At 50.8% G+C, this 21,252-nt stretch overlaps 1 protein-coding gene across 1 annotated transcript; it reads right to left on the reverse strand.

Moving 5' to 3' along the window:
* Window positions 1-16,181: 16,181 nt before the first annotated feature.
* FOXI3 (forkhead box I3) lies at window positions 16,182-19,363 on the reverse strand. The gene is made up of 2 exons (XM_054633701.2): window positions 18,582-19,363; window positions 16,182-17,420 (listed from the first exon to the last, which is right to left on the reverse strand). Exons 1-2 carry the CDS (start codon window positions 19,285-19,287, stop codon window positions 16,831-16,833), a joined length of 1,296 nt encoding a protein of 431 aa, XP_054489676.1. The 5' UTR covers window positions 19,288-19,363; the 3' UTR covers window positions 16,182-16,830.
* Between the last annotated feature and the right edge of the window lie 1,889 nt (window positions 19,364-21,252).

Raw genomic sequence — 21,252 nt, forward strand, 5'->3', positions numbered from 1 at the left:
GCACTTGCCCTGAGGGTGCCAGGATTGCCCTGAACAGAATTTTTGGGGCTGAGGGCTGAGCTTGCACTGCTTTCCTGTTCTCTCAGCACAAACAGCTCTTCTCTGCCGTTTCCCTCGGAGCCCAGCAAAGAGCAGGAGGAAACTCATCAATCCAATGGTTCCATCCAGCTTAGAAAACCAATGCATGGAAAAACTTAGGTGAGAAAGACTGGTTCTGCTCCCAGAGTAAGGTTCTTGGGATCTCCTTGTGGGATTAAGAAAAGCAACTTTGTGCATGTGTGTGAACCCTACAGTGGAGGATCCCATTCCCCAAAAGGGTTAATGCACCCTCTCTTTTACCCCAATAGCTTCATGGTCCTAACAACTTTCATTGTGAAGTGGGTGCAGGTGTGGGCTATGCTTTGTTGATCACAATCCCTTTTGCAGAGGAAGCTTTGAATATGTTTGACATAATCAGCTCACAGCCTTTGCCCGCACTCTTTCATAAACAGGCCATTTTCACATCCTTTTCATGGGATCCGACAAGCGGAAAAATAATTAATGTTACCTCAGCCTAACAGTGACCCAGCTTTGATTCAAAAGGACGGCATGTTGCATAAACTAACCATTTAATTGAGTGATAGAAAAAGCCCACATGTATCAATTCTGCCTTCACCTATTATGATTACTGGGGCTTTGCGAGGATTGTGCTCCCTCGGTCATAAAGCAGAGCTTAAATTCAAGCCCATGAAGTGGTTTCAGGAGGACTGATTGAGCATGAGCTGGGGATTATCTGTGTTTGTGGTGGCAGGAGATGGGAGCAGGGGAAGATGTGGGTGCCCAGCCACCGTGGCGCATGTTCAGGTTGTGCCCAGGTTATGTCAGGTGTCCTTGTGGGAACTGACAGTGGCCAGATGTTATCCAGCCACAGGACATTTGGGATGCTGGTGACACTTCACTGCCACCTTGCCATGACCTCGGAGCCACAGCTAGCTGGGATATTCCACACTTGGGACTACGCCTAATGTGAATAGGATGGAGTCACTGTCGAGGCAACCCTCCAAGAAGTGTCCAAGATGAATTTCAGTTAAATTGAGATAGAGTCTAAGGGTAGCAGTGACTCCTCCAGAAGTCTTGTGAAAGGCAGGTCCTGCTTGAATAACCTGATGTCCTTCTCTGACAAGGTGACACGCTAAGGGGATGAGGGAAAGGCTGTGAATGTTGTCTACCTGGACTTTGGGACAGCCTTTGACACCATTTCCCACAAAGTCTTCCTGGAGAAACCATCTGCTGATGGCTTGGATGGGTTCACAGTCTGCTGGGTGAAAAACTGTCAGGATGGCCAGCCCCAGGGAGCAGTGGGGAATGGAGCCACATCTGCATGGTGGAGTGTCACAGCTGGTGCTCTCCAGGGGACACTTCTGGGGCCAGCTCTGTTTAATCTCTTTGTTGAGGAAGGTATCCTCAATCAGTTTGGAGATGACACCAAGCTAGGTGGGAGAGTTGATCTGCAGGAGGGCAGGGAGGCTCTGCAGGGGATGTGGACTGGATGGATGGATGGATGGATGGATGGATGGATGGATGGATGGGATGGATGGATGGATGAATGGGATGGATGGGATGGATGGATGGATGGATGGATGGATGGATGGATGGATGGACCAAGGCCAAAGTCTGAGGTTCAACAAGGCCAGGTGCTGGGTCTGCACTTTGGCCACAACAATCCTGCAGAGCTCCAGGCTGGGGGCAGAGTGGCTGGAGAGTGGCCCAGCAGAAAGGCCCTGGGGGTGCTGGTGACAGTGGCCAATCTGTGCCAGGAAGGCCGTTGTCACCTGGCCTGTATCAGCAGTAGTGTGGCAGCAGGAGCAGAGCAGTGATTGTCCCCCTGTGCTGGGCGCTGCTCAGGCCAAACTCAGAGTGCTGTGTCCAGCTCTGGGCCCCTCAGTTCAGGAAGGACACTGAGGGGCTGGAGCCACTCCAGATGATGAGCACACCACCCTGCATGGTCCTCAGCAGTAATTTCAATGTACATCCTTGCTTCCACAAAAATTCACCCCTTTAATGTAGAGGGGAAATATTGTCCTTCCCCATAGTCTGAAGAGCCCTGATGAAGCCAGAAAAGCACTTGCTGAGACAAATGGATCAATAATTATGAAGCACATTACCAGGCTTTACCAGACATCCCAATTTGCTGGGGAAAGGGCTCCTGTGCTCAGTGTGGGTGCAGCAGAGGACAGTGAAACAGCCACAGACCCTCAGAAAGCTGGAGACACATGGCAGGCTGTCACTGTGGTGATGTCAAATGCTGAATGATTAGGAGATGTAGGAGCAGGTACAGAAACCATCCATCCTCAGAAACCTTCAGTGTTCTCCCAGTGGGCCATTTTGTATCTCTGGCAAGTATTGTTTCTAAAATTATCACAAATAGCAGAGTGGAGGAGCTGGGGAGCAACCATTCTACTTCAGCTCTTTGTATTTAGTTTCACAGCTATTAACACAATCTTCTGTATTCCATCCCTGTCTTTGACTCTTCATACCTCTAGGTATTGGTCATGTTTCTGGCTTGTCTGCCATGCTATTCACTGCATCACTCTCTGTGTGTCTCACTCACTCCCTGATCTTTTTTAATGGTGTTTGATGATTTTTTTTTTCTCACAGCTGTCCATGTCTTTTCCATGTTCAAGTACCCCCATCCAACCTGCTGGTGAAGGAGGGGCTGAAGAAGCACTGATCTCTGGGTGCTCACATGGTGGTGGTGGTACCTGTGACCACAGGAGCCAAAATCTGGTTCCTCCACTGGCCAGTGAACAGCCCACAGAGGAGGCCTCCACTGGGAACCTATTCAAAGGAAAGCTTGAAGGCACGACAGGGACCAGACCTAGGACTGGCTGCTCCAGCTCGCACACCTGTGGTCAAACAGGGCTGGGTGACCTCTTCATGCCTTGGGAACAGACATGACCTTTCCTGCTTTCCCTGCTATGGATACTGCCCATAAAGTCACCCTGCACAGGCAGGGCTTTCACTTCTCTTCCAGGTAAAATCTGAAATTCTTTACTGTGACTGTGGTGAGACACACTGGGAATGGGTGTACTGGGAATGTGGTGTAGTAGGAATGGGCTGCCCAGAGAAGCTGTGGCTGCCCCATCCCTGGAAGTGTTCCAGGCCAGGCTGGATGGGGCTCTGATCAACCTGGTTTAGTGTAAGGTGTTCCTGTCTATGGCAGGGGCTGGAACTGGAAGATCTTTAAGGTCCCTTCCAACCCAAACCATTCCGTGTTTCCATGATCCATCCCCAGCATGGACATGCCATGTAAAGAGCATTCCAAGGTTTGCTGCTCCCAGCCTTTCCTCCTCTGAGCTGCTGGCCCAGAACTCCTGTGGGGGAGCTGACTGAGAGAGGATTGTGCTCTCCCTGGAGATGTCTGCAGCAGGGCAGCTTGCCTGGCTGGGCTGGGTGTCCCTGCGAGCTCCTGGAGATGAGAACCGAGCTAAAAATGACCAGGCACAGAGGTGGGCAGCAGAAAAGAGGTCTGTTTCCATCTAGTGACATTCAAAACGTATTGTGAGGAAACTGTTCAGTGTTTGTAACACTGCATGACACAGAGGAAGGATTTGCCTGGATCCCAGCGAGTGCATCAGTGGCAATCCTGCAGCCTGGCTGCCAGCTCAGGGAGTGCATGCTCCTCACACCTGAGGCACCGTTTCAGTCCCTAACATTTATATAATCAGTCACTGCATAACTCCCATCCATTTGCATTTGGGAAGACACAAGGCTGCAGATTAAGGTGCCCTTTAGTGCCTAATTCTGCCCTCACAGGAATGGAGACAACACGGGCAGTTCCAAGGTGCTCCTCAGAGGGAGTATCCTCTGGGGTTTTTTTCACAGGCAAAATCCTGGCTCTGGGGAGGTTTCATCCTCAGCTGGAACCAGAATGTGCTTTGAGGCATGAACTGTCTCCAGGCAGTGCCATCACGTTCACCTCTATTTTGGAGGAGGCTACAGATTCCATGGCCTGAGGGGATGGAACGGCAGATCCTGGCAGCCCTCCTCACAGCAGGTATTACCTTCCCCTGCCTGCTGGCTCCCCCCAGCACTGACACAGGAGGGTGCTCTTCAGGGTGAAGGTGTGCGTGGGGGGATCAGCCCTGCATGGAAGAGTTTTCATGTGAAATAAGATCAAACATCACTGCCACACCTCTACCTCCAGCAGTTTCAGCCTACACAAGCAAGGGGAACGTGCAGAGGAGCAGAGTCCAGGTACCGGTGTAACTTCTGTATAGGATTAGAGAGGGAAGGAAAACAGTATGAAGAAGAAAGAAGATGAAAAAGAAAACCTACAAAAAAAGAAAAAGAAATAGAAAAGAAAAAATTAAAATAAAAAAATAAAGAAAAAGGAGCAGAGTCCACGTACCAGTGTAACTGTAACAGATTAGAGAGGGAAGGAAAGGAATATGAAGAAGAAAGAAGATGAAAAAAAAATCCTACCAAAAAAAAAAAAAAGAAAGGAAAAAAATTAAAATATAAAAATAAAGGAAAGAAAAAGGAGCAGAGTCCAGGTACTGGTGTAACTTCTGTATAGGATTAGAGAGGGAAAGGAAGGAAAGGAATATGAGGAAGAAAGAAGATTAAAAAAAAAATCTACAAAAAAAAGGCAAAAAAAAATTGAAAGGAAAAGAAATTAAAATATAAAAATAAAGGAAAGAAAAAGAAAGAAAAAATAAGGAAAAGAATGTCTGGAGCTGAAAATTAAATTTGGCTCTCTATTAACATCCATGGACCTAATTGAATTTATTGCCCGAGTGCAAGAAGACTTGAAAAATATAATGGAAAAAGAAAATAATTTGAAATTACCACATACAGTACATTTCAATACAGGTGTCAGGACTAGAAATGCAGTTAAGATTTGGAAAAACTTCGTAAACCCAGAAGGGTTTTCAGTCTAAATGTGATTTGGTGTGCCCAGTCCTGATTTTTCTACCCCAGGCAGGTTTGGAAAACATAATGTGAAGGGATAGTTTGGGAGGGTCTTCTTCACCTTGATTGAGGAGGGTGGAGGAAAACAGAGTTCCCCTGGCAAGGAAGGAGGGAGATTTTCCCTTCACTTCTTTGGGCTGGTGTTGACTCCAAGCAGCAATGCCAGTGGAAAACCTGCACTGGGCAGATTTGCCTGCATCCTTCCAGTGAGGACAACTGGAGCACTCACTGGTTGGGAGGGCCCATTGGGCTGTTCCTCCCCACTGCTTGAGCAGCATTTCACAGCCAGGGCCATTGAATTCCATTGCTCAGTGTCACTCAGCCACCCTGGGCTGCTTTCAGAGAAAATGAAGTTGTCCATGCTGTGAATGGCAGGATGCAGCCACGGGGATTTGCATCAGAACAGGGACTTGGCCTCATTCCTCCAACAATTGGAGAAGCACAGTGGCTCCTGTAGGTGTTGGAGCAAAGGAAAGAAAAGACCTCTTCCATGGGCAGTGAAATGAATGAATGGTTCCTGACGAGTTTGTCTGATCCTGTTTAACCCCTCCTTCCCTCCCCATCTCCCACCTTGCAGCAGCACAGTCTGAAGGCCAGGCCTGCTGAAGGTTTCCCTGCCCTTCCTGCCCTTGTGATTACTTTAATCCCATTTATTTTACTGTGGAGAGGGAACTGAGCCACCTAAAGCAAATCTCTCCATTGGCAGTAGGGATCTAGGGACAAATTAATCCATTCCTGAAGAAAACCTAAAAAAATTAAAAAAAAAAAATACAAGCAGGTGCACCACTCCAATTTCTCTATCAGTTCAAAGGGTGATTAGCTCAGATGTAGACATCTGACATTCTGTGCTGGAAACACCTGAAGCTGGTGAAACCAATCCCACTGTTAGAAAGAGCTGGGGAGTTTTGGTGGGGATCTGAGGCATGTAGGTGGGCAGGGAGGGCAGGATGCAGCTTGCAGGTGAGACACTGGATCACACATGTCTGCAGGTGGGTGTCTGCAGGTGAGCAGGGTGCCCAGCTCCTGTCAGCAGCAGGGAAATGGGCTGTGCACACTCAGGGGGGCTCAGGGGCTGAGTCCCACCTGGATGCCTGACATGAAGGGAGCTGGGGCAGTTCCTCTGCTGCAAACTGAAATATTTTCCTAGATTTATTAAGCCAACACCTCCTAGCAGCTGAGGATCCAGTCAGAGTGACTTGGCCAGGGAAAGAGATCAGTTCAGATATGGAAACTCAGGGAATGTTTCTCTGTCTGCTCTGGGGTGCCCTGACCCCCAGGAGAGCACTGACTTTCACCCTCATCCATGGAGAAAGTTTCCCAGACTTCAAGATAGACTGGGATCCACAAAAGTGTGAAATAGATTATAGAGAGCAGTGTAGGGGTATCACTTGGTGAGAAATTGAGGTTTTGGGATTTTTAGTATGTTGTGGATGGAAGCAAGATGGAGGGCACAGGGTGTCATCCTGGGTTTCTTCTTCATGCTTCTTCTTCCTTCTTCTTCATGGGTTTGGGTGGCATTTTGTAATTGGGTAGAAAAGTCTGCATTGTGGGCTCTGTGGGATCTGTTATTGGGTTAAAAGAGAAAATAATCCAGGTAGGTGTCAGTTCTTAATTGGATAGTTTAGTCTTAAAAGCCCTTGTACCAAGAGATTGTTGGCCATTTTGTGCCTTCTAATGAAAGGCTGCAGACCTCACAGTAGAGAGACTGTTTTACTGATCAGAAATAATAAACACCTGAGTCCAAACATGAATTGCTGTCTCAAGTGCCTTCAATCCAGACCCAGAGAAACCCACAACTGGGACCCCCACATTCAGAAGTCATCCATCCTCCTGCTTCCAGCACCCTCCTCACAAAAACTCTGGACATCCTTCGAATTCTAGTGGAAACAGATTGCTAGTGGCAAGGAGGAATGCAGCATTCCTGCATCCAAAGCACGTCCAGGAGCCCATCTGTCCACCAAAATCTGGAGGAAAAATATCCCTCCACCCTCAGGAACAGAAAGAAAGGATGTTCCTGGAGCATTATAGTGCCTTCATGGAGCTGCACAAGTGCAAGCAAGGCTGCTGCTTGGAGAGAGCTCAGCCTGGGTGGAATCAGATTCGTATCACTCCTGGATGCAAAGAGGTTTGCACTGGGGGTAGAGAAGGGACTTGAACTGCTCTAATTAGATTATCAGATCTCCAGGGCAGGATTCAGCTCATAAGGCATTTTAACCCTTTCTTCTAATATTGTGCTGTGCAAACTAAATGTTCTCACTGCAAAACCTGGGCAGGTTTGTAGCGTGTGGAAAGGGATCACAAGTTTCTGGTCACTGCAGCTCTCAGCTGCTGGTATTGTTTATGGCAGGTTTAGCACATTTCCAGCTGTCCTGTGGTTAAGACCAGGTCTTACACCCTGTGAGAATCCCTTGGGAGAGAACCAGTCCCTGGATGTGCAGGTCACTTGTGGGGTTTGGAGGGAGGAAGAGTAAATGCTGCAGGATTTCCTGGGCAGGGCCAATGTTTCCCCAGCAGCACCCATGCCTCCATGAAGCCACTACTGATAAGATTTAGGCAAGAAATGCTGGGATTTGTTGTGCTTTCCTGTACCAGCAGAAGGAAGGGTGAGTTTGGAGCCATGCCAGAGGGTTTCAGGCTGACTCTGCAGGGACAGGTCAGTGGTGGAGGCATCGCAAAGCGTGGATTTGTCACCTACCTCTGCCACAGCACTGTGTGACCTTTGACAAATCACTGTCCCATGATGTTCCCTTGCAGTGAAACAGGGCCTGTAACACTTCCTCAGTCACATTTGTCTCTTTGGATTGTCACCTTTTCAGATGAGGTTTCACACTGGGACAAGCAGCTGCTGTCTGGAATAGAACAGCGTTCAGAGTTATGATAAATGACCTTAATATTCATGACAAGCTCATTGCTGTGGCTTTCCCACTGCCCACTTATTCCCTGCCTGGGACAGTGAAAATAAATACCACCCCTTGTACCACATTCCCTGATTCCTTAAAGGGTCTCCTTGGTTTCTTGTCAGGTCTGCTGCCCCACCGTGCTGCCAAGGAAAAGGGACAAATACTGGAGAGGAGGAAGACACTATTTTTTTTCTCTACTGAAGTATGACAGCTCTTACTATCTTTTGACAACGTCTGCCCACATGAAGTCACACAGAGCTGCTCCCCATCACTCACATGTGCAAGCAGGGCAAGTCCCCCCTACCTTTCTCATCAGCTGAGAGATCTGTCTGAAGAGACTGTGGTTTATTTTCACTTTGCTTGTGAAAGCCACAAAACTCACATTGTCTTAACCAGGATGTAAATGTGTTTCCCTGGGCTTGAGGATGATCTCTGGTCCAAATGGGGGCCCTGATGAAGCTTCAGCAGGGCAAGGCCAGGGCATCTCACCACAGCTGTCTCAGGAGTGCTGTTCTCCTGCTGCCCAGCAAAGGTCGTCCAACCTTCTGCCACTGAGACTTCTGATGGTTTTGATGCTCCTGACCAAATAATGATTTGAGCTCAGTTCCAAAACTGCTGCCCCAGGTGCTAGGGACAGTGGAGCTGCAAATTTCAGTGCACCACAGCTCTCACCTCCTGCCATCTCCAGCCAGGCTTCCCTTCACAAACAGCTTATTCTAGGAGAACAGGAGAGCAGACTGGATAAATAAGAAACAGTATTTCCCTGAAACCAGAATCACACAAACAATGAGGTTGGAAAAGACCCTGAGATCATTGAGTCCATCCTGTGGCTGAGCACCAGTGTGTCAACCAGACCATGGCACTGAGTGCCACATCCAGTCTTTCCATAAACACCTCCAGGGACTGTGGCTCCAGCACCTCTCTGGGCTGCCAGCTTTTCCAGGAATGTGCTGTGGAGACTGTGTCAAAGGCGTTGCTCAAGTCCAAGTAGACACCTCCACAGCCTTCCCCTCATCCACTGGGCAGGTCACCTGGTCATAAAAGCAGATCAGGTTGGTCAGGCAGGACCTGTCTTTCCAAAACCTTTGCTGGCTGAGTCTGATCCCTTGCCTGTCCTGTATGTGCTGTGTGATCACATTCAAGATGATCTGTTCAATAACCTGGGCTGGCACTGAGGTCAGGCTGACAGGCCTGCACTTCCCTGGATCCTCCTTCCAGCCCTTCTTGTGGATTGGTGTCACGTTGGCACCTCCAGCTGGGACCTCCCCAGTTACCCAGGGCTGGAGATAAATGATGGAGAGGAGCTTGGTGAGCCCTTCTGCCAGCTCCCTCAGCACCCTTGGATGGATCCCTTTCCATCCCATTGATTTGTGAGCATCTAAGTGGCTCAGCAGGTCACAAAACCCAAAAGATTTACACTTCATGAGCAGTCCATGCACTGATCCTGCTGCATTGCTGGAAGGTGCTTGCACAGATTACAGCAGTGCATGGACAGGGATAAATAAGTAGAGTAAAAAAGCTCATCCAAACTTCCTATTCCACCTCAAAGAATTTCCCCAGCAGGAGCTTTCTTCTCCCACTACAAAGGATGCTCATCTATGGATTAGGGCTGTGTCTTGCTTTGAAACCTCCATCTCTGGTGGTCATGCTACTGTTTGTAACCAGACACATGACCCCACATGATAGATGTCCCATATCTGCAGATATCCATGAATTACTGCCCTGGGGGAATCTAAAAGCTTGGCCTAAATTAGCTCTTCAGTCACCTGCAGAGAGCAACTTGTCTGCTCCTACTTAGCCTGATTTTTTTTTACAGGATCTCCTGTAGGAGATCCCAGGGTGTCTCCATCACCTGTAAGGCACCTCCTCCTCTGGTCTGCTTTGAACCTGCTGCCTGACAGCTTCATTAGATGTCCATTGTCTAGACTAAAACATTTACATGAGTGAAAATGTCGTTTCCACCCAAGGGGAGTGTAATTTGTCCCCATTTGAGTATCATTCACTCTGCTGAAGAAAGCCCAAGCTTGGCTCTGCTCTGTGTTCACTTTGACTCCCCACACTGTTGTGGAGTTGAGGCACTACCTCTGTGTCCTCCAGGATCACCCTTTGAGGAATGGTGGGGTGAGGTGTGGGTTCTGCCACCCCCTGAACTGGCCTGGGAGGGAAATGGCCCAGCTCAGCTCTGCTATTTACTTTAATTAGATATAAATTAGATATAAATGAGATATAAATTAATCAGCACCCCTTCAAGGGTCTGAAGGCAGATTAACCATCAGTCCTGACCTGATTTGTCAGTGTTATGGCAAGTGTGGATCAGCTGCATGGTGAGAGCTTTGCTTTGTCAATAAATCCCAGACACAATGGGCTGCAGGGAAGGGGAAATGATCCGAGGAGCTGGGGCAGAACTTCTGCTCTCCTAGGGCAGCCAATGCCTGGATCAGGCCTGCAACTTTCATTTCACAAATGTGCAACCTTCAGCTGCTTTTTCATGTCCCCAGGCAGTCTCATAGACAGCACCTGAAGTGTTTGAGAGCCTGGCTGATTATGGGTCTGCTCAAAGCCCTCTGAAGTCAGTGGGAGTCTTTCCCCTGACTTCACTGTGTTTGGGGCAGGCCCTGGATGACTATCCCTCAGGTTACACAGTTTAATCATCCATTCAGCAGTACACAAAGCAGATCACATACACTTTTAGCCTGCATTGTATGGTGTTATGAAACGAGAAGATTATTTGATATGATTCAGAGATAGCTCAGGTATAAGGTTAAAAAAAAAACAACACCTTTGATGTTTTACATCACACTTCAGTTATTCCTTGAGGGGCAAATTCTCGTCACCTTACCCAGGTGAATATTGCATTCAGTAATTTGGTCAAAAACGTTCCACCAACCTTCTTTTTAACAGAAATTGTTGAGGGGCAGAAATTCAGCTTGATGGAGATTTCTGCCGAACAGGACAAAAAAAAGAAAAGTCAAATCCATTTGCCTTTTTTCAGCAATTGGGAAAAAAAAAAAAAAAAAGAATAATTAGTTTTGAAGGGCTCTTCTAACAGGGCAATAAAACCAGTCTTTTTACTCTCCAAAACCTAAGGAGAAATACCAATTTCACAATTACTGCAATCTCCATCTGGCACAGCTATTTCTAGCTGAGGTGTCAGCCATCCATGGACGACCAGCCAGGCCTGATTCTCATCTTGACTCTCTTTAGTCAAGCCACAAAATGAGTCTTTGTCCCTCTTATTTTGTGTGCTATCAGAACAAGACTGACAGGAACAGCTGGGCAGAATTAGGTACATCACACTCAGAATCAGGAGATCTGCAGGGTTTGCAGGGCCTTGTCTCAAGAAGTCTGATGGAGATTTTATTTATCTCTAGAAACACAGAGAGGGCAAGGACAGGGATTCTTGTTTACAACACTGCTGTAACATTTGAATTATTCCTAAAATTGTTTTTTGAAAAATCACCCTTAATCACCATTAAAAAAAAAAAAAAGGCAATAAAACCTTCTGTACAGGCAACAACACACCGTGGCCAAATTCCGTGGATTTGGTGAGCGACAGGGGCAAATCAAAGGCTCCACCTTCAGAGGAGCAGCAAACCACAGCCCGTGGCCAGTGGCAGTAATTGAAGCCCCACTTGTGCAGGAGTTGGCGGGCGATGAAACCCAGCGTGGATGGTTCTGTTCTGCCCCCGGGATCCCCTCCCAGCGCCCCAGCCGGGGCTGCTGCAGATCCCTTTGTTGGTGGAGCTGGGTCTCCTCTAGGGGACGGGCCCGATCCAGCTGTGCTGGCAGAGAATTTGTGCTGCAGCAGCTCAAGTGCAGACCTGCACCGGGTGGGTGCCTGCCCCTGCCTTGGCTGGCGCTCGGTAAGGGCAGCGCTGAGCGGAGCTGAACGACCCCGCGCTGGAGAAATGCCACACGTAGGAGCCAGCAAGCATCTGTGCTACTGATCCAACCTCTGGAAATGCCTCTGGACTGTGCTTGTTTTCCAGTAGGGAATGCCTTTTTTAGGGGTTTGTGGAAACCCAGGGCACCAGGAATATTTCTCTGTCTGCTCTGGGGTGCCCTGACCCCCAGGGCAGCACTGACTCTGACCCTCATTCATGGAGAAAGTTTCCCAGACTTCAAGATAGACTGGAATCCACAAAAGTGTGAAATAGATTATAGAGAGCAGTGTAGGGGTATCACTTGGGGAGAAATTGAGGTTTTGGGATTTTTAGTATGCTGTGGATGGAAGCAAGATGGAGGGCACAGGGTGTCATCCTGGGTTTCTTCTTCATGCTTCTTCTTTCTTCTTCCTGGGTTTGGGTGGCATTTTGTAATTGGGCAGAAATGTCTGCACTGTGGGCTTCCAGGGATCGGTTATTGGGTTAAAAGGGAAAATAATCGAGGTGTCAGTTCTTAATTGGATAGCTTAGTCTTAAAAGCCCTTGTACCAAGAGATTGTTGGCCATTTTGTGCCTTCTAATGAAAGGCTGCAGAACTCACAGTAGAGAGACTGTTTTACTGATAAGAAATAATAAACACCTGAGTCCAAACATGAATTGCTGTCTCAAGTGCCTAAAATCCAGACCTAGAGAAACCAACAACTGGGATCCCCACAAGGGTTGTGTGTACTGGGAGTGTGGCAGAGGTACCAGGCAGCTGAATTTGCAGTCATCAGCATAACCATGGTTTCTCAGTACCACAGCTGGGGAGGCACCTCTCTGAATGCCTAAAAAAGAGTGGAGAAAACAAACAAAGATGAGATTTCTTGTGATGTAGCCCCACATTTCTCTTCACAGAGAAAAGCAAGGCACAATTCTTCCCAGGAATATTTCTCAGTTTCACATTGTCTGAACATCAGAGAAATAAAACACAATTCTCATCATTTGCTGTGCCTGTCTTTGTGCAAAAGTAGAATGCAACATGGAGACTGTTTACCCAAAGTGATGGTGTTTTGTTTCCTTGGCCTATCAGGGCCAGGTGTTTGCATGTGTTGGGACTGTGGGCTGACTGTCACGACATTCAGAGCAGGGAGTGCAGTTGTGTGCAAGGTTGAGTGCTGGCAGATTCAGTTTTAGATGTACAGAACAATATAGTATAATAAAGTAATGAATTAACCTTTTGATATCAATGAAGTCAGAGGTGTAGGTGCTGGGGCAGCCAGCCAGCGCTGCAAAGGGAAAGGGAGTTGGACCATGCGCTTTTGCAAACAGCATTTCAACGTGGACACTTCCCAGGAGCTCTCCCAGGAAGACTGATCTTCTCACCTTTCGACATAACAGCACCCCTTAAGCACCAGCAGAAGGCAGATGCAATGTTTTTCCCCCCATCCAGGAAAACGTTAGGTGGTGTAGATGGTTTGCCATCTAAATTCTGCAGGTGTGAACTGAATTAATGTTTTCAGAGGTTTCTAATCCTGAATGTAGAACAAGAAGTTTAAAAACCAGATGCATCATTCTCTCTCCCCTGGTCAGGGCTCCCAGCACAGCTATGTTGTGATGCTTAGCTCAGTGACCAGCAGCTGGGATCCGTGGGCCACCAGCTAATCTGCATGAAATCACTGCTCCCCTAAAGCCAGACGTTCTGTGAAGGGCTGGTTACGGGGTGAGCCCCACAGATCTGCCAGAGCAGAGAGGATGAAGGCCTGAAGTTTGAGCCTTTCTTCTAAGGAAGGACATTTTTCGGCCGATTTTCCTGGGAGTGGGCTGTGCCCCGGGCTCCTGGGCCATCACCTGACCGGGCTGGGGAGAGGCTCATTGTCATGGAGAACTGCCCAATCCAGGCATGGCCTTGGCATTTATAGGGGACTGGGGACTCTCAGGGTGGGACAGCAGGCTAATTGCCTTTGTCTTCCCCCTCCCTCAGTCGGGGAGTCTCAGCAAATCCCTAAACCCATGACAAAAGCTCTGCTGCTTTTAACTGCCTTTCATTAAACTCAATCCTCTTGCCCTCCCTCTCCCAAGACTTGCTAAAAGAAGTCCCTTTCAATGGCAAAAGGAAACCTAAAAGGCTGCCATTAGCTCATTCACTGTCTCCTCTGCAGACTGGGTGCCTATTTGCTGAAATCTGCTCCCAAGTGTCCCTTGAGCACATCGGAGGTGGCTCCTCTGGAGGAGAGGCCACATTCCCTGGTTCCAGCTAAGGATGTGCTTTCCCTGGAAGAAGCAGGTTCTGGTGCAGCTTATGGCTGTACAGGTGCACTGGGGACAGTCACACCTGCCAAAGCCTCCCCTGAGCACATCATCATCATCCCTCAGGACCAGCCTGGAGCTCTCTGGTGGGTGAATCCTTGTCTGATTCTGCTCTGGCAGGTTCTGGCTGTGCCCCTGCCAGCTGAAGAGGCACAAACCCTGTTCAGCCATGGCATATTGCTGAGGACATACTGCCAGGTGCAAACCAGCCTGCAATACAAATTTGTCAGATTTGGGATTCTCCAGAGCAAAAGTTTATGGGCACTGTGCAGAAACACACAGCTGATAGAAGTGGGAACGTGTATTTGCCATTGGTTCTGCATCCTTAAACATTTATGGGTAATGCCTGTAGAGACACAGCTCTACAGAGATGGAAGATGGTAAATTTAAAAAATGGTGGCATTTTTAAAATAATTTAAACCAAAAAGAGATGGCATCTCTTCCACAGAGATGGAAGAGGGTAAATTTAAAAAAAAATCTGAGTGGAAGAACACGAGCTGGACACACATGAGTGTCCTGCATTGGCTCAATGCTTGCTAAGGTCTGAGAGCAGGCTGGCAGAGGGGAGAAGGGGTGCAATGGTCACTTAGATACACAAGTATGCAGCTCCTGGCTTACTTAGGGACTGGATCTTTATCTTTCAGAGGTGTTGGGAATCCCTCCACAGCTCTTAGACCAAACTCCAAATAAAGCCATTCCACACCTGCTGGGATTGAAGCAGGACAAGACTGACCACCTCGTCCTTTCCCTAGTGTTACTCTGCCCTTTCCCTCCCATTATCGCTGCCCCTGCATCACCCGAGATGGAATTAAAACCAGGAGGAATTACCCCTAAAGCCAGGAAGATGGTATCTGTGCTGGGAAGGGGCGAGGGGGAGGGGGGACGAGGAGTTGCCACCCGCCCATGGTCCCGGCGATTGCACAAAGGGAAGAATGGCCGGTGCCGGGGCAAGTACTTGGTCCCGATCCCAAGCACATGGAAGTCATCTGACGTTTCGTCATGGCTTCATTATATTTTGGATCAGGCCAGCGGTTTGTCTTGCATCACTGCCCTGTACGTTCTGCAGGTAGCCCGTGCGCTGCCAACTGCTCCGTGCTGTGAATAGCCCGCAGGGATGGCCCCAAATCACGGCACATGCCTGGGTGCTAAACAGCTGCAAGTGCACCTTAACTTCGTTGTGGATGCCACATTCCTCATGAAGACACCTACATTTATGCCCTTTCATTGCGGATGCCACATTCCTCATGAAGACACACACCTACATTTATGCTCTATCTGCACACAGCCCCTAACAAACAGCTCCTGAACACGGCAGGAATGAAGGGGTGTAGTGCAATGGTTACTGGATGATGGATTCTCCTTTCCCAGCAGCAGGAAATCAGGGAGGATTCCCAAAAGTGCTCCCTGGCCCTCTGGCTGACTGGTCCCACCTCTTCACTGGCCAGCAGTGTAAGCAGGTGCAATCCTGTCACACAATGCCATTAGAAAAACTGATCTGCAAAACGGACTGAGCCTCCTGCGAGCTGGCACCACGCTGGAACCAGTCCCGCCTCTTTTACTGTTGCAAGGTTTTATTTTTTTTTACCAAACGTTGTCGAAAAAGAACAATTGCGATTCAGACCTTTGAGAAAAATAAACAAACAAAACTGATGTAGTGCCCTGCACAGTGAGACTCCAAGAAACTGCAAACCAGCTCAGATGTGTCTCATTTGGGAGTAAAGCAGGTTTTTTTCCACCCTACTGCACAAAAGGGTGGAAATTTATGAACATGAAATTGTTCATAAATTTTTACACCTTTTATCCCAAATGATGTGAAAGAAAATCCTGTCTCCCACAGAGCTTTAAAATACTTCAAACATAGTGATGAACAACCAGGCCAATATCTAACAATTGTTAATATTTTATTCCCAACAGCTGTTCAGCCTGAAAAGTTTCAGTAATACACTAAAAACAAAAACAAAACCAACAAAAAATTCAAAACAAATAAAACAACAAAAAGGGGGGAAACAAAGTAAAATAAATTTTAACAAAGTTTAAAACACATTATAAATAAGTACAGCTCCAGAGCATAATTTACAAATATAAAACCACATAGAAACGTATGTACAGAAGAGTTACATTACGTACAAATATGTATAAAAATACCCCAGTGTTTATTCTTGTGCTAAAGCTGCGTGACTAGAGTTATCTTTGGTACTAAGCTCAGGGAAAGAAGATTGTTTTACAAGACACAGCCCTGCTGTACAATATGCCAGACACAGGAAGACCCTCTGTGAGTTTGAGGAGGTTTTGGGTGGGTGCTTATACAGGATATTCCCCCTGTGCATTGCATATTGCAGGATCAGGGCACAAGCAAGAGCTTACAGAGGCAATTGCTGGCAGAAGAGGTTTTTTAATACATTGTACAAGGCACTTCATAAGAAATCTCTTCATTTTTTTTCCCTGTTCTCTTCTAAGACTCACTGGATGTCTACGCTTGGCTCTTGCCAATACCACTTTATGGCTATGGTTTTTAAACTTCTTGTTCTACATTCAGGATTAGAAACCTCTGAAAACATTAATTCAGTCCACGCCTGCAGAATTTAGATGGCAAACCATCTACACCACCTAACGTTTTCCTGGATGGGGGGAAAAACATTGCATCTGCCTTCTGCTGGTGCTTAAGGGGTGCTGTTATTTCGAAAGGTGAGAAGATCAGTCTTCCTGGGAGAGCTCCTGGGAAGTGTCCACGTTGAAATGCTGTTTGCAAAAGCGCATGGTCCAACTCCCTTTCCCTTTGCAGCGCTGGCTGGCTGCCCCAGCACCTACACCTCTGTCCCATCCCGTGTGTAGATGAGGCTGTTGACTGTGAAGTTGTAGTAGTGGTTGTACTGGGCTCCCTGGCTGCCGCTGCTGGGGTGGAAGGAGCTGTAGTAGGCAGGGGAAGGTCCCGCCACCCTCTGCAGCTGCTCTGGGGAAGGCACCTCCTGAGAAGAGCTGCTGGAAGGGGTGAAAGTGCCACTGCTCAGCTGTCCAGCAGAGAAGTTCCTGTGATGCAGGTCCCCGCTGAGACCCCCCGTCAGCCGGCTGCCTCCGCCGCTCAGGGAGCTCATGCCGCTGAAGAAGGTGCTGAGACAGCTGGGCGTGGATGAAATGATACTGGAGGGAGAGGAGCTTTTGGGATGGTCCCTGGCAGAGGGTGAGGGGTCCAGCTCTGGGGGTGGGCTGTTTCCACATGGTTTGCCTGTGGCTGGGATGGGTCTCTCCTCCTCGGCCTTCAGGCCCCCCAGAGAGGAGGCTGCAGAGGCGGCCGCGGGCGCGTTGGGCTCCGAGCGCCGCTTGCGTTTGCGACGGAAGTTCCCGTTGTCAAACATCTTCTCACAGTTGGGATCTAAGGTCCAGTAGTTTCCCTTCCCTGGTGGAAAACAGGAGACACAAGAGAGAAAGTCAACTTCTGTGACAGCAAGCCCTGCTGCTGGCAGATAAGCAGCATCCTGGTCTTGTCCAGCTGGCACAGAACCCACACCCCTCCCGCACCTGCTCCTCCTCCCTCTGTTGTCCAGTATGTGGATCCAAAACTTGTCTCCAGGACATTTCCACCTCCATCCCTCCAGTGCCCAAGTGAACCTTAAGGCCACATAGAAGAGCAGAATCTGCCCATCCTAAAGCACAGACAGATCTGCACCTGTACCTCCAACCTGGCTAAAGAGAATTTGAAGAGAGGCTCCCCTTGCTCTGGCACCTCACAGAAACTGGGCCACTTAGAGCCATCTGAGCAGTGGTGACAAGGCAGTGCCCGGGCCATGGCTCATGGAAAAGCTGATGGAGAGGTGGACTGGCACAGTCAGGCACTCCGAGGGGACGGCAGGCAGCAGCACTGAGCTGCAGGGGCTGCACACAAGCTGCCCCTCGCACAAGCCTTGGTGCGGGGCACTGTGGTGCCATCAGCTGTCCCCGCTCGCCTCCTGCCCACGGTCGGGACGGGCGCAGTGACCCCGCAAGGTCCCGAGCGGCTCCAGCCCGGCACGTCCCGGCACCGCCGGGCTGGACCAGCGCTGTCCGGGCGCGCCTCCGCCCACTCCCGGGCACCGGCTGCGCCCCGGGGCCGGCCCGGGCAGCGGCGGGCAGGGAGGGGAGCCGTGAATCACGGGCCGAAGGAGCCGAGCCTTGCACAACCGGCGCTCCCGGGCTGCTCGGGGAGGGGGCGAGGGCTGGGGCCGGCCGGCCCCCGCCTACACCTCCCGCCGGGCCGGGCTGGGCGAAAGGCAATGGTCACATCACAGAGCCCGGGTCAGGGGACGGGGCAGCGCGGTCCCATCACTGCGCTGGTCCCGAGGGGACGCGCAGCGCGGTCCCACCACAGCATCCGACTGGAAGGGATGGAGAGACGCGGGCTCATCGTAGCGCTGGCCCAGGGGGCACGGGGAGCGCGGTGTCGGGACAGCGCCCGACTAGAAGGGGACAGGGGACCCGCCGGCCACGGGGATGCTGCCGGCCCTCTCTGACGGCGGTGCCGGTGTCCGCACCGCCGTTCCCCGCCGCCCAGCCATCCCTCCCGCCCGGCGCGGCACCTCACCGGGGTCGTCCTCGTCGCGGGGCACCTTGCGAAAGCAGTCGTTGAGGCTGAGGTTGTGGCGGATGCTGTTCTGCCACCCGGCCTTGCTGCGCTTGTAGAAGGGGAAGTTCTCGGCCACGTACTGGTAGATGTGGCTGAGGGTGAGCTTCCTCTCGGGCGCGCTCTGGATGGCCATGGCGATCAGCGCCGAGTACGAGTAGGGCGGCCGCACCAGCTTCAGCAGCTCCTCCTGGCTGGCCAGGCTGAGCCAGCTCAGCTCCGCGCCGCCCGCCGACGGCGAGCCGGGCGCCGGGGGCGAGCCCACGAGCTGCCCGCCCCGCGAGCAGCCGTACGAGGCGGGCGGCAGGAAGGGCGCGGCGGCGGCGGCGGCGGCGGCGGCGCCGGGCGGGCCCTGCAGGTAGGGCGCGGGGCTGTTCATGCCCCACAGGTAGCCGGCGTTGGCGGGAGCCCCGTAGTCCCCCAGCGCGTACCCGCCCGCCCGCTGCCCCGAGGAGGCGGCGGCGGCGGCAGCGGCGGCGGCGGCCGCGGCGGCGGCGGCGGCGGCGCCGGGCGGGTGAAGGCTGGGCTGGGGGTAGACGCTGAAGTTCTCGCTGCAGTACACGGCCATGTCGGGGGCTTCCTGCGCGCTGCGGGGCTGCGGGGGCGCGGGGGCGGCCGCCGGCGCCGAGGCTCTGGGCTGCGCCTGCTGCAACTCACCGGCGCTCATAATCCCTGGCCATGCAGGGCGGCCGGCGCTCCCCCCCGCTCCCGTGCTCTCCCGGCGACACCCCCCGCCCCGCGGCCCCGGTGGCCCTGGACCAAAAACTCCCGGGGGGCTGCGGCGCGGCGCCCTTATAGGCGCTGCCGTGCGCCCGGACTCCCCGCCCGCGGCCGGGGCCGGGGCTGGGCGGGCGGCGGCGGCGCGCAGGGAGCAGCCAGTAGCGCGGCTCGGCGGCGGGCGGGAGGCGGAGGGGGGCAAGGCCGGGCCCCGACAGCGGCGATGGGGGAGGGACCGGCGGGGGAGCTGCGGGAGGCGCCAGGGATTTGGCTCCCGGCGGCGCGGGGGCAGCATCCCCGAGCCGGACCCACCCCCCGCCCGAGCTGTGCCCGTCCCCCCGTTCCCAGCCTGGGGGTCTCTCCCGGCGCTGCCCGGTCGCCCCCGCACCGGCCTCCCCCTCGCCGGAGCTGTCCTGGCGCTCTGGGATGCCATCCCGCTTTGCCAGGGATGCGATCGCCCCCGCTCCCTTCTGCCCCGCATCGCTGCGGTTCCCCCGACGGGAGCGCCAAGGGCTCGCTTCAACTCTGCTCGTTTAAACTCCGTTCACTTAAACTCCGTTCTTGAAGTGTTGTTTTGCCGCCCGTCTCCCAACAGCCGCGGCTGAGATCGCCGTTCATTAATTTTAGATAAGGAATTGCCCAAAATTAAACAAACAAACAAGCAAACCCCACCGGTGTCTTCGCTCGTACCGCGGGCGGAACGGGCTGGAGGGCGCGGGGCGAGATTTAGTGAATAAAAGTTATTTTCGCCTTCGTGCTCCGGGGCAGCCTGCACGGAAAGCGCATCCTTTTGCAGAGGAAAAGCTCTCGGTGTTCGTAAGGATCCCGACAGCCAGGATCTACACAGGGGCCAGCTCCGGTAAATCTTCTGGTCCGGGGCAAAGCACACGTGTAGCAACAGAAATACCGTCAATAGTGCGGGGTGATTTAGAGACTTTGTCTAAATACCAGGTACATGGGATGTACATTTCATTCCCCGTTCTTAAATGGAGTAGTTATTCAGTTTTCTGCTGGTAAAAATACCTCGAAATTGCCCTTTCCTGGTGTAAACACGAAGCGCTCTCTGCGAGCGCCGGGTGTCTTGGTCTGACAACAGGATTTGGGGCAGAGAGGGGCGATTGGGAAAAATCTTTGCGCTTTATGTCTTCCATAAAATAGTTATAAAAGGATATGTAAACCAGTGAAGCTTTCCCGAGCTGACTTCAATCCCAAATTTTCATGCCCTGCGTGATTTGAGCAGGGATATAATAGCCGAAGGATTTTCAACTTTGTATTTCGTTTTAAAACAAATGAATAAACGATTTTTGAGACAGAAAATAACTGAAAAGTGTTTGAGTTAAAGAATCAGGATTTGGGTTTTCTCCTTTAATCATAAAGAGAGGTGTTCGGGGGCTTTGTTGATTTTTGTTTGTTTGTTTGTTTTCATGTGTTTTTGTGTTTGTGCGTGTGTGGTTTTGTTTTTTTTTTCTTTTTCTGTTGATATTTTGTTGCCGTCACTCTTGCTTTTGCTCATTTTATTTTGAACCCCTTGGGAAAAGAGCTTCCCGTGCATATTTTGAATACCCAGAACAGCAGGAGAAAAGTTGGCATTACGTTTCCCAAGGTGCCTTTTCTCTTCTCAGCTTCCTTCTCTTTAAGATTTATAGCAGCTCCTCATCTTTTTTAGAGCAGGGTCGCGCTGGAAAATGCCGGTTTGAAATCCGACGGGACAACAGGCAGCCAAAGCAAGCATTTTACAGAGAAATCACAGCTAGAAAAGACATTTAAAGGACAAGAAACAGGCAGACTTTTAAACAGCAATTTCCCTCTGAGTCTGAAGAGCTAAGCCGAAAATACCATTCTCTAAAATTGCAACAAATCTGTGTTTATCCGTTTGGCCAAAACCCCCGCGATGGTTGCAGCAGGAAGAGGAGCA

Source organism: Agelaius phoeniceus, chromosome 4 (genome assembly GCF_051311805.1).
Source record: "Agelaius phoeniceus isolate bAgePho1 chromosome 4, bAgePho1.hap1, whole genome shotgun sequence".
In the NCBI taxonomy this organism is placed as follows: domain Eukaryota; kingdom Metazoa; phylum Chordata; class Aves; order Passeriformes; family Icteridae; genus Agelaius; species Agelaius phoeniceus.

Coding starts and splice junctions, on each gene's coding strand:
- FOXI3 (XM_054633701.2), bottom strand. CDS start 19,287: ATGAGCGCCGGTGAGTTGCAGCAGGCGCAGCCCAGAGCCTCGGCGCCG. Junction 17,421..18,581: donor CCGCGACGAGGACGACCCCG/GTGAGGTGCCGC, acceptor GTTTTCCACCAG/GGAAGGGAAACTACTGGACC.